This window comes from Onychostruthus taczanowskii, unplaced genomic scaffold (assembly GCF_017590055.1).
Source record: "Onychostruthus taczanowskii isolate IOZ18803 unplaced genomic scaffold, ASM1759005v1 scaffold302, whole genome shotgun sequence".
Lineage (NCBI taxonomy): Eukaryota > Metazoa > Chordata > Aves > Passeriformes > Passeridae > Onychostruthus > Onychostruthus taczanowskii.
In genome coordinates, this window is record NW_024500373.1 from 73,113 (window position 1) to 89,775 (window position 16,663).

The 16,663-nt window shown below is 37.3% G+C and overlaps 1 protein-coding gene across 2 annotated transcripts in view; it reads right to left on the reverse strand.

Annotated features, from left to right (window-relative positions):
• Positions 1–16,663, reverse strand: part of LOC121338542 (leucyl and cystinyl aminopeptidase) — a 52,662-nt gene that overhangs the window by 13,000 nt on the left and 22,999 nt on the right. For both annotated transcript variants that reach the window (XM_041409632.1, XM_041409634.1), the window contains 7 exons: positions 15,585–16,425; positions 13,072–13,210; positions 10,284–10,415; positions 8,877–8,997; positions 8,041–8,195; positions 7,620–7,733; positions 2,224–2,355 (listed from right to left, as the gene is read on the reverse strand). In XM_041409632.1, coding sequence (XP_041265566.1) covers positions 2,224–2,355; positions 7,620–7,733; positions 8,041–8,195; positions 8,877–8,997; positions 10,284–10,415; positions 13,072–13,210; positions 15,585–16,425 — 1,634 coding nt within the window. The remainder of the gene's footprint in view (positions 1–2,223; positions 2,356–7,619; positions 7,734–8,040; positions 8,196–8,876; positions 8,998–10,283; positions 10,416–13,071; positions 13,211–15,584; positions 16,426–16,663) is intronic.

Here is a 16,663-nt window from a genome sequence, read left to right on the forward strand (position 1 = left end):
CACTGCAAGTGTCTTCTCACACGAATCACCAAGAACTCTACCTAAGCTACAAGGACAAGAATAGTGAATACAAGAACTTCATGCGTGAATGAAAAGCTATGCGATGAAATCCTCTGAAACATAGAAAGCAGCTCCAAAAACACTACTTCTGACAATGTGCAAAACCTCTTTTGGTCAGCTCTTAAAGGTGTAGGTTAGGACAATTCTACTCAAAATGTGCACATACTTATTAGTACCAATGAAATAATAAAATAATTCTCCAAATATAATGTTATACTAATTGACTAAAACTCCCATCCAATCACTTAGAAATTCTGACAGTCTCTGACTGATTGAAACTTCCATAATTTTAATGAATAAGTTTCCTATCTACAAAGTTAGCTGGCTATAGACATAATTGTACCAAATGCATAGCTTCCAGAAGCTCACCAAAAAGGGAATTACTTGAGACAGCACCTCTGAAGAATGAAACTACAGCCATGCCTTTTGATAAAAGGAGAGAATCCAAATTCATTTGGCAACCAAGGCAACCTGAAAATCACACACATCTGTTCTTGCAACTGAGAAATCAGAGTCCAAAATAAACGGAAGCACATCACTACGTACGTGTATTTGGCATCCCAGACTATTCAAGGATGCCAGACAGGATGTGTTGATCAGCTGAGACTTGCAAAAGGAAGTCAGAGGAAACAAACCAAGACTGTCATGGGAACTGCATTCCACTGAGCAGAGGAAGATGTAGTATTTGACTATTTTATAGCAGAAAATAGCTGTCCCCATGATTTCTAATTAGATGAAAGTACAGGACAGTGATGAAAAAAAAAGCCAGCTAATCCAAAATAAACAAACAAAAGGTTTTCCTCCAACACTACCAAAATCTGGTATCTAAAACCTGAAACAATGTGAATAAAAATTTTGCAAATACAGGTATTTTTTCTCTCATGCATTTTTAAGCAAGGCACTGAGATGCTTTAATAACATAAGCCTCACACACAGCTCTCACTAGACATTAGAAATAATCACGTTGCAGACAACCAGGATATGCAGTAAAATAATTTGCATTCAGAGGCAAGCTTCCAGTTCAGGATATCTCTAAAATACTGGAGGTTTTTTAAACCAGAGAGAGTAAAAGATGGAATGATTACTTTGTTTTTTTGTTTTCACTCTTTTTTTAATCACTTGTTACAGCCTGCTACCAAATATATGCCTAACTGGTTATGTTGCTTCATCTATTGGTTTCCCCTCTTCCATCTTTCATGAGTGTCCTGGGTTGACTATATGATGCTTTTATCCCCAATCGTCTTGTTCTGTTTATACTGAATAATAAGTTTTACACCTTTAAGACTCTCTTCCAGAGAGTGAAGAGGGGAGGGAAGAAGCGCGCAGTTTGCTTTTCAGACTGCACTCACTCCTCCACATTCCTGCTCCTGGACTGTGTTGTCTGCGGATGTACAGACAGCAGGACAGAGCTCCTCTTTTCCCCTTTTTTTGCTTTTAGTTAGTTTTAGCTAGCTGAGGCAAAGAAGTTCCCTGGACTGTGATTTTTCCTTTTTCTTGGATCTGTTCAAGCCTGCTCTGGACTGAACACCCAGAAGAGCACCGGCAGCTCCACCTGAGGCCCCTTGGCCGGGCCTGGGCCGCGGCGTTTCCAGCACCAGAGAGACTGATCAGAAACTGAGTGAGATGAGCTGCAACCCGGGGAGGGGACTGTTCTGAGTTTGGTTTTTTTTTGGAGCAGTGAGAAGTTTTACTGTTTAATATTGTTTGGGTTCTATTGTTTAATAAACAGGTTTCTTTCCACTTTTTCTCCAAGGAGATATTTTCTCCCGAACTTGTTGGGGGGGAGGGGGCAATTGAATCTGCTTTCGTAGAGAAGCCCCTTTGGAGGTTATCTCCCAAACTTGCCCTAAACCAGGACAATGAGAAATCTCCCTATCTATATGAAAGAACTTTGGAATAAGATGAGCAAAAAATTCAGAGCATTTACCTGCAGTCCACTTTGTGCTCAAGCATTGAACAAGATAGCAAGTAAGGCAACAAATACATACACATAATATTTTCCTAATCAAATGCTACATAGATGCTCAAAAACATTATTGAGAAATCCTGCATTGTTTGAATTGGGTGTAAATAACCTCCAAAGGTCTGTCAATACAGGCCTATTCATATTTTCAATAGCCACTGTATCACTTTCCTAATATTTTGGAATATTTTTACAGTTACCTTGATGTAAGAAAGAGCATCAAACATTTCTTCAATCTGCTCTGAAGACTGAACAGAGGAAGAGACTGGATGTGAAGAATTCAAGGCATCCTTCATCATAGCCTTGAAAACTAAAGTAAGGAAATCTTCATCCTGGAAGAGAAACATTTTTAACTGTTTAGGAAGCTGAAATGTACATGTTAAACAGAAAAGTAAAAGTTGTCTCTGCTTTGCTCCTCCATTGCTCTAAGCAGCAAAACAATTGTCAGGATATCATTAATAAAAGCTACTATTTCCCTGCCACTTTTTAGCAATGGAATCTCACTTTTGAGTTTGCATCATTATACAGCCCTGTCTCAGGCAAGTGTGTCAAAGACACTAGACAAAAAAGCACCTTCTAAATAAGTGTATGTCAAATTTAATATTCCATTTCACCGCTGTTTTCAGTTCATTTACAGGAGATAGGGAATACAAAAATATGACTTTCATGTCGTGAAGTCTAGAGAAATTATTCATTATAGTAATGTTTGGGAAAATGTAAACAGCAGCTTATCTAGTGATTACCAAAATCTCTTTACTTCTTTTCTTCTAGAATGAGGACATAAGAATTTAATACATTAGTATCAGAACAAGAAAACCCTAAACACTGAAAAGAAGCTGATCATATCGGTATTTGTCCATTTCATTTCATCAAGGCAAGCAAACAATTCTCTATACAGCAGAGAGTTAAAAAAAACCCAAAAAACCAGCAATAATAATAACAACAAGAAAACAAATCCATAAAAACCCTCTGTGAAATACAATAAAAATAACTGTTAAAGTTTAAAATGTTAAGGCTATTCATCTTGAATGGAGAAGTTCTGGGTGATGTCTTTTATTTTCACCAAAACACATTCTGTATCACCAAACAATGAAATGAGATATTTATCAAGGCAGCTCATCAGACAGCTTTTGGAATGAAGTACACAGACGTTAGATGTGTTCTTTAAAAAAATGACACTATTTTGTGTCTCACCCTCAGCACATACGCAACCAACAAGCAGAATGGTGACAATCCAAGTGAGCAACCAAGCTAGGCCAAATGAAGAAGTTTTGAAACATCCAGTGCTGTAGAAGAATTCTACCGGACCAGGTTAGCAACTCAAGTTGCTTAATACTAATAAGAGTGATTTAAAAACTCAAACTCTCACTTCTCCAGAATGCTGAGAAGAATGCTATCTAATAGGCAGGAAACAGTAGTACAAATCAGGTGTTTAATCCCATGACTAACGCAAATCACATAAACACTCCTAGAAGTTGATTTCAGGGCTCAGGTATGTCTTCTCCTTGGAGATATCTCTATCCAGAATGAAAAATTAGTCTCCCCACTACCCTCTACATTTAATTCCACTAACCTTTGTTTATCTGTCTGTCATTCTCAGTGACAAGAAAGTTTTATAGTAGTAGCTCATCTCCTTTCATTGGAAAAGAGAGACCAAATTTGAATCCATCATGTTTTTCAGTGTCTGAAAAGCTAGGTCACTTAGTACCTGAGTGAGTTAGTCAATCACAACATTATTATATCAGAAAGATTCTATCCTTAGCCATACATGTAAACAGAAGTGCCTGTGGGGTAGTGCTTTGTCTTAAGTGTAACTCAATGCTATCAAAATCCTTTGTTATTTTTATGCCAGGTCTGCTCATTTGTGAAATTCAAACGGATTCAGACAGAAGCACGTACCACAATGATGGGAAGACAGGAGTTACTTCATGTAGGGAAAGAAAACAAAGGGAACTTACAACAAAGAGCATTTAGGAAGAAAAGACCATTCAATCAAGGCAGAAGAGATACAACAAAGTTTTAAAAAATGTAACAAGTAGCAGGAGCACAGAAAGAACTATTGTTTGCAGAAAGAACTATTATATAATCATTTATCTTTGAGAGAAAAGTCTGATGCTACTATTAGGGAACTGATCACGAATATTATTGCTTAGCAAGCCTATTAACAAACTACACTATATAATGATAGTATTATACTATCAGCTTTCCAGGCTCACACTATTCTAACCCAATGGTGAAAATATTATAGAAGCTATGTACACTTTTAATAGATGTCTGTGGTTATACCACAACTGGGGACTGTGTTTCTTTCATGTGCTTGCAAATGGCTCCTTGAACATACATACAATCTCATAAGGCAATCCTGGACCTGCAGTGCATCCCAACTGTACCGACAGTGAGCTTCAGGATCACTGAGGATGTCCCTTCATCTCAGGCTAATAAACAGGTTAGCAATGCAGTCGGGTAATTCTTTCATAAAACAGGCAACCATATCTCTAAACTAGAAGCCTTCCATAAAGACTACTTATTATGCATAGCAAAGGAGCAAAACTTTCACACTCAGGAAAAAAAACAAATACAACTCCTTGCATGGGTGAAAACTGTCACTGGTACCCCTTCTAAAGGCTCCTATGACCTCGATCACTAGAAGTGAGTGAGCATGTCAAACACATACACCTGAGATTGCCTCAGATGAATTTATAACATGGAAAATTATATATTCTGCATTGCAAGCTTTTCATAATTCCGAAGACATAGTACTCCCAGCTGTAAATTCTCCTGCAGATGCTTCCCCTGCACACACAGCAATGCTTTCATGGTCTAATTCGCTTGCTTTGCACTTGGAGGGGACCACTGGGGAGGAAAAAGAAACCAAACTTTTGGAAAAACATGTTCTAAAATACCATTGCAAGAGCTGAAAATTATGGCTGCAGCGCCGTCTAATGACAAAAAGATGCTAGAACAGCCCTTTGTGACTGAATTTCTGCTGCTCCCTGAGGCAAAATACTTTTTAGATACTTGCACAAAAACAGCTTTGCTTTAAGAAGATGTTGAATTGCTTCATCCTTTTCCTGTGGTTTACCAAGGCAATCACCCTCGATGTGAGCAACTTTTCTATGAAATGACTAAAGAATTAAGAAAATCTATGAAAGAGAATGGTTTGCAATCTTCCTATACCTTGAGACTTACAGAAGCTACTGCAGAGAGCTACCTGCTGACTGGAAAGCTTTATTTAAATATTTCCAGATTTTATAATAAAACAGCAAGTGAAAAAAGGTTTTCCCACGATGCTTTAACAGATTCTCAATTAATTCTTTATTATAAAGATTTGCAGCGTGGACAATGGCTAGGCCCTGTGCTTTTGCAGACATGAGGGTGTGGTTACAGTTGTGTTTCTCTATCCACAGGAGCTCACTGGCTACCTGCGAAGAACATCGAAGGGATGAAGACTTGAAGGCATTATAGGTTAAAGGTTTGGTAATCAGTTGCAATGGGTTTGGGCACAACATATGTAACGCTTTTTATCATTCTCAGTGTCTTCTCAATTAATGTGAATGAAGCATGGGTCCCACAACCAAAGACCAATGTTAGGCTCACATCAGCCAAAGCAATTAACCAATCTACCCTTTGTATACCCATGACCAGCCCTAGTGATCCACTTCAAACATGTCTGGTTGCCATCACTTTGTCAGAGGACAGACAGAACAAATTATACAATCAAAAAATTCCACATGATTGTACAACTCCAGGTAAGCATAGATCCTTCATGGTGTTTGGGATCACACCAGTCTAATGCTGGTCAGTCTGTGGGATGGTACCTGGGTATTGCTAATGGAGGCATGAGAGAAGTAACTAACTTCCCTGTTGCCACCCTGCAGCCTCAAGAACTGGATGTACTAGGCTCTATAAATGCTCCTGTGTAATTTTAACTTAATTATGCTAATGATCCAAAAGACAACACAGGGGCTGACATAAGTGGCGATGGCATTTACTGCAATGCTTCTGCCTGGTGCAATTTTACTACTCCCCCACAAATCACAACAGACACCCGTGCAATAATATTCCTGGTAACATATTTTCAATATGTGGCAACAGAGCATGGAAAGGCATTCCAAGTAACGAAGTGGGAGGTCCATGTACTTTTGGTTGTTTGACTGTGTTTCATCCCAGTCTGGAAACTCTTAACTAAATGGACACTATGACATAGGCAAAATAAACATGATGCTGAGTCAGTTGACCCTGACTGTAACTCAGGTTGAATTCTGGAATAGTGCAAAGAGATTTTTCAGTTCCTTAGTTGCATCTATTGATACTGCACATGTCACAAACACAATTAATAAACCAGGTTGTTGGCTTGCAAAAGAAACTAACACTACTAGTAATGCTTTAACAGGATTGTTAACTGATGTCTATTCAGAACATAACACAACACTGCAAAACAGAGCAGCAATAGACTTTTTAATGTTAGCCCAAGACTCCCAAGATAATGTCCTGCTGTATGACCACTCCAAATGCAGTCAGAAAAACATCCAGGAATTGAAGGAGCTATCTGGAGAGCTGTGGCAAAACCAGGGATGGGATCCTTTGGCCTATTCTCCTCATTGGAAAAATTTGATTTTGGACCTTGGGTCAAACATGTAATTCGTTTCGCTGTAGTAGGACTCATAGCGCTTTGGATGATTATGTTATGTTTACCATGTATTTTCTTGTGTTCAATGGCTTATCCATCAGAATATAAAGGATATAATGGTTATGCAGACACATACTGTATTTTGCAATACTTAGTAAAACAGAAAGGGGGAGACATAGGGAAAGACAACAACAGGAATCTGGAATTGAGAGAACAAAGAGCATTTGGTTAAAAAGAAAAGACTATTCAGTCACCAGAGATGTAACAAAGATTTTAAAAATGTAACAAGTAGCAGGTACACAGTAGTTTGCAGAAAGAACTATTATATAAGCATTTATCTTTAAGAGAAAAGTCTGATGTTGCTGTTAGGGAACTGATCATAAATATTATTGGTTAGCAAGTTTATTAGCAATTATATACTATTGGCTTTCCAGGGTCACACTATTCCAACCCAGTGGTGAAAATATTATAAAAGCTATGTACACTTTTAATAAATGTGGTTACACCACAACTGGGGACTCTGTTTCTTTCATGCACTTGCACTCTCAGGCATATTTAATAACCTAAAGCTTCATAGGTCTATGAGGAAAAGCAGAAGTAGACCAACTTGTTCAACAACACATCTGCACTTCTAGAAAGATTTTAATTTATAATTTGATATATAGACTTCTACATGTTTTAACACCTGCTGTTTTGCACAGAATACTTTAACCTTCACAAAACACAGCAGACTGCCTGTAGATTACTACCAAAAAAAGGCAAAAAAAATTTTAAACCCACAGGAACAATGTACCCTTCTCAAAGCCACTTCCAATGTAATAAAATGCCAAAGCAGAGATGTAGCATCATCTCAGTGGGGCACAAAATTAATTTTAATATCAGTTTATATGTATCAATCATTTATAGGCAACAATAAAACCAGATAATAGTGAAGGTACTGTAAATGTAACTACAGAAATTACTTACTGAACGTAATTCTGGAAATACCTCCTCCATGGCAAAGTATTCCATGAACGTGGCAAATCCCTCATTCAGCCAAAGATCATTCCACCATTCCATAGTTACTAGGTTGCCAAACCACTAAGAAAGACCAAAAACATCATTATTTTCTTAGAATTAAAATCAAATGAGAAGTACTCCATCCATCCTCTGCCTTGTCTAAAATGAAGGTCAGTCAAAACCAGAGTAAAGCCTTTGCAGCAACAACTCCTTAAGCATGGCATGAGAGTTGAACTCTGCCTGTTGTGCTGTAGAAAATATACCTGCAGCTTTTCTAAACAGATACAATGCACAGTCACAGTGAGGACCGGGGTGAATTTAAGGACAGAACTGCACTTAAAAAACAAACAAATGAAAAAAGAAAAAAATAATCTTCCCAGACTAGTACCTGATGGGCAAGCTCATGTGCTATCACTGCAGTTATTAGCTTTTTATCCCTCACTGAAGAAGTATTTTTGTCAAATAAGAGTGTTGTTTCTCGGAAGGTGATCAAGCCCCAGTTTTCCATTGCACCAGACTGAAAATCAGGAATTGCTACCAGATCTGGAAAAGATTTGAAAGAAGATTTTGAAAATTGCTAATTAAACCAATCTTATATTTCAAGCCTACCTATTATATGATATAATCATTAAAAAATTCATTATTTAAACCATGCAGTGTGGACATACACTCAAATCTGAAGTACAGAAGCCCCACAGATTTATAATTATGTTTCTCTAGCAGTACTCTGACTCAAACAACTTAACAAGACCCTGCCTATGGATTCTGCATGAGCAAAAGTAGCATGGCAATGAGATGACCTGGAAAGTACATACTGAAAAGTAGTGTCTTAGAAGACTGCATTTCACTATCTTTCCAGTCAAACTAATGCATGTAGAGGAGTCAGGCTGCAGATCTTGCAGTTGTGAACATGGTTCACAGACTGAGAATTTCCTCACAACTAAGCTGAGTAACACCAAAGAAATTCTCCTGTGTAAATTTATGTAAAAATATAAGCAATCTGTTTTCAAATGCTCACAAAAGCTTTCCAACTTGGGACTCAATACTTGCAGTCAGACAAACATATATTTAGTTTTTTGATGTATTTAATAATTGTAATACTTTGCTAAAAAAATGAAAATTCCCATGCAATTTTCAGATCAGAGCTTCTTCTGGTTTTTGGTTTTTTTTTTTTTGGTTTGGTTTTTTTTTAGTTTAAAAAAAAAAAAGTCCTAAGGAACTTACCTAATTTTTCAAGAGGGTATTTCATAAAAAAGTACTTTTGGTAAAATTCCAGAAGCTTCACTGCTGTGTCTAGCGCATACCCAACTTGGTTTAGACGCTGCGGTATGGCATAAACAGATACCTAGTCCAAAGAGAGAAGAGAAAATATTTTCAAACTTATAGCTACAAATATTTAGAATTGAAGGAGGAGCTGGCAGGAGTTCCTGAAACAGATAAGACACATTTTTGCAAGTACATACACAAATTACATATAGTAGTTATGAAGCCGCTCATAAAAAGCTGATTTTTCTTACTAGAGCTTATTAACAGGTCAAAATACAGGGACATTGTCCTCTGTGTATGCAAGAACAATTCAAGAATGACAACTTTAAGTCTTAAAAAATGAATAAATTAAAAATAATAAATTAAAGGTAAGTAAAAAGTATTCTGACTAAGTTTAAAAGTTATCTCTGCCTCAAAGAACTGAGAATACAGTTTTACCAGTGTACAGTTCAAATACAGACCTAAATAAAAGCCACAAGGCAAAAAAAAAAACAAAAGCCTGTGCATCTTTACTTGTGTTTATTTACTGGATTAAAGAGAGGGCTTCTTCTTCTCCAATACTACTAGCACTATTCCCTCTGGCTTTTTCTAGGTACATAGGCACTTCTGACATTTCACCACAAAGGGGCAGTTTCTGCTAACAAGTCTTGAAAGTCGTTGCTTATTATGAAACTTCTGCACTTTCTAAAATAAGATTAAGGAGCATCTACTAATATTACCACGATTATTCTTTAGTTTCTCTAACTGCACACATTATAGAAATAGGCCATACCCTTGTAAAGGACAAAGCTCAAGCAGGACCCACTCTTTGATGTTCGGAACTTGGGAAAAACAAAACGAAATAATTGTATTTAAGGGACTAAATGCCGATTTAAAGTCAACCTAAATTTGCTTTACTGTAGGGCATGAGCTTTTTAGATATGTTATCTTGGCAGGTACAGAAGGTTTTTGTGGCACTGCTTGAAACCATGTGTAGGTGTTCCTAGAAACTTGTCACATTTCTTTACATCCTCAGAACAACTCCTGGTTTGTGTGACATTACTGTTCACAGAAGAAGCACTGAAAAGAAGAGTTTAAAGCTGCCAGCTTTGAAAGCTCTCAGGAATTTTACATTTTGTAAATTTCCACTTTTAACAAGACCTGATGCAGAGTCCCTTGTTGTAAAAGTGTATTCAGTCTGATATCACTTCAGTCCACTTTATAGCATATGTCCCCTACCTATGATGAGCATAATGAAACCAAGAAGATAAATAAATTTAAAAGAGACAGAATTTGCTTTTTGGTTTGGGGATACTTTTGTTTTGTTTAGTAGCCTGGTCAGCTTGGGAAGAGTGAAGCAGAACTTAAAGTGAAACGAACACATACCAGAGTCCCATTAGTTTCCCTGCTGATGTTTTTCAAGTCTGCAACAACAAAAGCTACTAGATAGGTGCTCATCTTCAAACTCACAAAAAACTCATCCTGAACAATTCCATTTGTCACAGGTGTAGAGGCTTTCTGCAGGGGAAATGAAGTATTATTAATGCAGACAAAAGAACACTACGACATAAAATAAATCAATATTAAATAATTTCATGCTACAAACAGTTTATAGGCATGCTTACATAATACCTTTATTTTTTTGTTATATTTCAGAGGGACTGATGATACTTACAGTAATGTAACAAGCTTAAGAAGACATGAAACATTTACACTTACATGTACAAAAGTTTTATTATGTAGTATTACCAAACAACTACTCTGTTGGAGAAACTAATCTAATTTGGATTGCATTTAAAGTCCCAGTACAATCCAAAGTCAACATACAGATCAGCATTGATTCAAGGGAGCGTTAGGCTAGACCAGGGACACAGTTCAGCATAGCCTACTAAAAATACTGGTGTTACATCAGCTAAGTATTTGTCTCTTTCCGTAAGTCTCAGCAGAACTAGGTAACCAGACATACTTACTATTTTAAAATTGAACAAAATATTTGTAAGATGCACTTTTACAAATCAAAACAGAATGCATTTTAAAAACTGAAGAAAACCTAAGACTTCAGTTACTTCAAAGCAAAAAGATGCCCAGCTTAACCATACACTGACAAAACTGTCTGCCCAGTTTTCTGACCACACAGGAAGGTACCACATAGAAGTAAGATACTGTACTGTGCCTCAACTTACTTTCTGTGTAGTTTTCTTTAATACTAGTCCTAGAAAAGCAGGCTATATATCTTTAAGTACTTTTCTATGTATTCCTTCACAAACATGAAATACAAAAAGAACAAAGCAAAATTTTTAAAACCACTATAGTGCATAATACTAAAGGTCTGGAAAGATGACGGTTTATAAATTCTGAAACTTCATATTATTTTGTTTTCAGAACCCAAAAACATTTAAAAAACAACAATAAACTTAGTTTTAAACAAGACCATTTGAAACCAAACAATGTTTGGTTTGTCACTGCAAATTTAACTGTCAGCCTTAAAGAAAAATGAATTTTTAAACCTGAAGATATAACCACTATAATAATTTAATCTGAACATTATGTATGAGCAGAATGCCATATTTGAATTTCTCTAGTGAATTCATAAATTTCTGCCTTTATTACAGCATTTGTTTCATAAGGAGATGACAGTCTATTTAAGAAAATCTGCCGCAGCTTCAGATAAACTGGTTTGAAAATTAGTTATGCTCATTAAAAAAAAAAAAAAACAACACACCCAAACCAAAAACAAGAGAAACAAAACCACAAAAGGTAGCTCCACAGGCCCAAAATACACAGTTTATTTCTAGCCTTAATCCATGTCAGACACTATAGCTGGCAAGTTAGTGATGCACACACTAGCTGACAAGGCCTACTTCTGAGATCTCTTGGTCATGTAGGTATAGGTGATTATTTCAGCAATGTCTGCTGCACACACCACAAAATATTCTGAGTTGGAAGGGATCTCCAAGGACCACGGAATCCAAGTCTAACTGAATGGCCCATACGGGGCTCTAACCCACAACCTTGGCATTATTAGCACTTTGCTCTGACCAACGGAACTAATTGTGGGTGTGTGCAGCAGGGCTAAACCATCATTTCTGTACCTGAAGAATTTGGGAGGCTGCTGAAAGATGCCTTAGCCACTTGCCCAGCTCCTAGCAGAGGGAAGTGAGTGAGCACCCTTTCTTTTTTACATAAAACAGAGGAGTGGTCCACCAGAGTTAATTTCTTCTTGTATTGCTAAGAATCATTACAAATCCAAATAAATGTTCGTACACTGTGAAAAGATACTATTCCATAAGGCTGCAGTTATTAGCTTGGTTTTCAAAAACAACACATCTGCATCAGCACCTGAGCTTTAGACAGCTTCCTGGAACCCAAGCTGCACAGTGTACATATATGTACCAGAAACACCAAAGGTGTAATTTTCTCACTTATGAATTAGCCAATGTCAATATTGAGTTTCTGCTGGGTGATTAATAGTGTTAATGTTTTGATGAGACAATACCTAGTTCAGACACAGACTAGGTAATGTTAGTCCTTCTCATCTGTCTAAATTAAATTAGGCTTCTATAAAGGTTTGTCAAAGCCATAAGAGCATAAAACATCACCATAAAATTCAGATAAGCACTTACAAGATTTTGTCTCAAAAATTCTAGCTGAAGTAATGTCAGATTCCTTATTCACATTCTGGAGCTGACTCTGTCTGTGTTCATACCACACCTCCCCTCATTTAGCCACAGAAGAACATCCTTCAAGATCAGGTGTAATCTTTCACATAGACTGGTGCTAATTACACAAACTACTGCTGAAGGTACTCCAGTACTCTGCACATGTGCAGCAGCAGCAAACACAGAAAACTTGAAAGCAAACCTTAAGGGCTGTTGAGACCAATGCCACCAACAACACAACCTCTGCAAAATAAAAGTTAATTTAATTTCAACAGAAATCCTTCAGTCATTCAGCTGTCTGTCAGCAACATCCTACACTGTGCAATGCATTGAACAGGTGTTTTCTCTACAAAGTTCAAGTCTTTGAGAACAAAACAGTTGATAAAGTCACAGTTTATAGCTTACCTACTCAGGTAAATCCCCCGGACATTAATGCAATAAAAACACAATCACAAACACTGAAATGGATTACCTAGGCAGCAGTTCCACTAAAATTCCCCTAAAAAAGCAGGTACCTTTGGCATATTTGACAAAGTGGAAAGTTTCTCATCCCTTTTGACCTTGATTAAAAAAGTAGCTTTAAGTGCTGGTTCATCAAAGCATGGAAAAGCAGATCTTGCTGCTAGAGGTTCAAACTGAGTTGCTGCAAACCACCTAATGGGAAGAGTGGAGAAGAGCAAAGTAAGAATTATTAAAAGCATAAATGTCAGTTTAATTAGGATAGAACAGTCATTTCCCTCCCAAACATTCTAAGAGCTTTTTATGGGAATAACTTTTTGAAGACTGGCTGGGCCAGCCAAAATAAATGTTTCATTCACAATTTTTTCTTTAAAACCCAGTAACATACTTATTTGAGGAGAAATTTTCTTGGCTGTTTTCTGCTTTCTGAACAAATTAGAATACACCTGGAATAACTCCCTTACAAAACAATTGCCAAAATATAAGCCAGCCAGTTTCCAGAGAAAGGAAACAAAAATAAGATTGAAAAATTAAATTAGCAACCATGCATACTAAATAAGAATTTGGAAACCTCTGCAATAGATAGGACTGCAAGGAAGCTTTTCATCTAATTGCCCGGCCATTTCCTGCAGATGTTCCCACAGTTCATCTAACTGTATGCCTGCTCCCTGTGCTGGCTAGTAGATGGATTCTGTCCAAGTTCATGTACTGTCTTGTCTCTAATCCAACAGCTATTAACATCACAAGAAGACTTCTCAGGAGTCTACCTTCCTTCTCCACTGTTTTTATACTAACTAGCCATGGAAATTACAGCTTTTGATGGGGAGCATCTCTGACTTCGGCACCTGCAAGACAACACACAGTTCAGCAAGTCTACTAATTGAAGTATTTACTGGTGCTACATGGAGAAGATGGTACACATTGTGGTTTTTTTAACTTCCTTGGTTTTTTTTTTAACCTACTGCCAAGCTATCCACAAGTGTTTGGGCTGTTTATTTGTTCTGCACCACGATTCGAACATTTCTGGACGTACAGCTTTTCTGAGAAGGCACAGCGCTGACAAGTCACAAGATTAAACTACATGTCTGCTTTCAATTTCTTACTCTTTGTTTCCTCTGACAAATTAATGTAGTTTCACACAAGATTGTGCAGAAGAAAAGCAAAGAATAAAGAACCATTCTGCATAAAAATATAAATAAGGCCAAATTTCTTCACTTTTTATTTTGCTTTTGGCAACAAGTTGAGTAATTTTGCCACTTTGTAATTTTGTATTTTCGTGATGATATTAAAAAAATATTCAAAAGAAAGTAGAACTAAACTAAAGAAAATATATTTTCTTCCAAAATCAATTGACAGTTTGAGTCTTATATAGAAAGTGCAGTAACAACAGAGGTTATCAGAGTAGTCTGCATTTATAAAACTACAGACAACAGACAGACAGAGACAATGCCCCTGCAAAAAGAAAAGGCAGACAAGGCAATGGAAATTATGAAATCACTAAAGAGTTATCTGGAAAGGATTTACTGAAAAACATACAGGTTAAAACATGTTCAACACACAGGTTATAACACCCTGTTCCTGAACAAAAGCAGGCAGCACTAGACTGAAGGGGGACAAAACCTCAAAAAATTACTCACAGGTCGTATTCTTCCTCTGTGAACAATTAAGCATTCTCTTTCTACTACGTTAAATACAAACAGAAAAGAAAGCTGCAGCTACATTGGAATAGGAAAAAATATCCACCGAATTTCAACCATCTGGGTAATTTTTGCCTTCTACACTTGCCACTGCACTTTTATGTCCGCTTACTTCATGGGAATATGTGTTTTTAATGCTTGTAATAAGTTGCTTAGCTGACCCACACTGCCCTTCCTCTTTTTCATTGCACCACACTGTTTCTAGACACCCTGCATAGATAGTTACTTGCCCACAAAGGCATGAACGCTCTTAAATAGATGACCAACCTAAGGCCCATCTGAAGTGGGGAGGAAGGGCCAATTTTTAATAATTTTCTTGATAAAAAGCACTAATTTACTCTTTGCAAAAATAATCGCAATGTTTCCCTCTTCTCTAGTCACCTGAGACTTTGCCTGACTGCCATGACTTTTTCATATATGATTGAGAGTGTCTTGGCAATGACATCTCAGTTCCCTTATGAATATGTGATGTATCCCTTTGGGCCCCACTGGGTTCTTCTGGTGGTCTTGAACCTGGCCTCCTTCTATGAGGACAGGACTTTGTTTCCTCAGTCCCTGCCTTGACACTCAACAGCTCAAGAAATGTGGGAAGAATTTCCAAAGAGAGAAACTAAAAAATTAACAAACCAAAAAAGCCACACTACAACCCTGAAACTGAAGTACATTTCACTGTAGGAGAGGCTGCCCTTACTTAAGGAACTGATCCATGAAAGACATTTTTCAGGTAGATTAATCAAGAGATAAAAAGACTGATTTTTCTTAACAGGAATAAGTTGCATAAAATGTCCAATAAAAAAAGCAACCTTCTTACTTCTGTTATCAAAGCACAATCTAGAAGTGACAGAACAGAGAAGCTGTATTAGTGGGTATACCTTTGCTTTGAGTTCTCATCTTTGTAAGAAATTTTGTAGAAGCCATAGTAGGTGTCTGATAAATTAGATGAATATTCCATGTCAACAGTATAATTCTGTCCTGCAAGGAGAGCCTCCGGAGCCATGAGTGCAATCTGGTCATGCAATGGATATTCCAGGAATTCAACTGGCTTTGCTTGCTGTCCTTGTGCTGAAGTAATTGTTGCCTTGGTGATATTAAGTCCTGAGCTGTGAAGTACAATCTTCCGAGTTACATGACGGATGTTGACCACTATTTTCACAGAGCCTGCAAACTTCAGAGTAGTTAAATTTGGCTGCAAGACAAGATCATAATGCAGTGGTACAACATCAGGAGGAAGTCTAATTTTTGCCCATGGAAATAGTTTTCCATTGGTTGCCAAAGGATATATTAGTTCCATTGTATGATTTTTTTTATGGCAGCCTTCTTTGGTAAATGTACACTTGGGAAGAAGATAAATCACTATTATTAATGAAAATGCAATCACAAAAACAACTGTGCAAACCACCATGGTCCTCGTAGAGGGCACTGAGCATGATCCATTTGGATTTTGTCTATATGCAGACATGTTATTCTGCAGACCCGAGCTTCTGTTCATGAAGGACATCCCCAACAATTTTGCTGATGACTCATAATCCTCTTCATCATCATCCATTTCATGCTCTCCAAGGCCACGCACCAGGAGACGAGAGCTTCTTGGCTCATATTCCACTTCATCAGGCTCCAGTGGATGTAAACAAGGCTCTTTTGCCAGGTCAACCACATCGGGCTCCTCTTCAAACATACTGTTTTCAATCATATTCCTGGGTAACTGGATTCGATCTGAAACAAAAATGACCATGTATTACATCACAAACAACAGGCTTGATTTTAACATCTCAAAGATATTTCACTGAATTACAGAACGGGAAATGTCTTTACAGTATATACCATCAAGATTTCTTCCACTTTCTCTGCTAAGTTTGTTTCCTGGAAATATTTCTACGCTTTTCTGCCTACCCTAATTTTGCTTTCAGTATCTTCTAAAGGATGCTTTTCTTGGGCATAATCAAAAGCATCT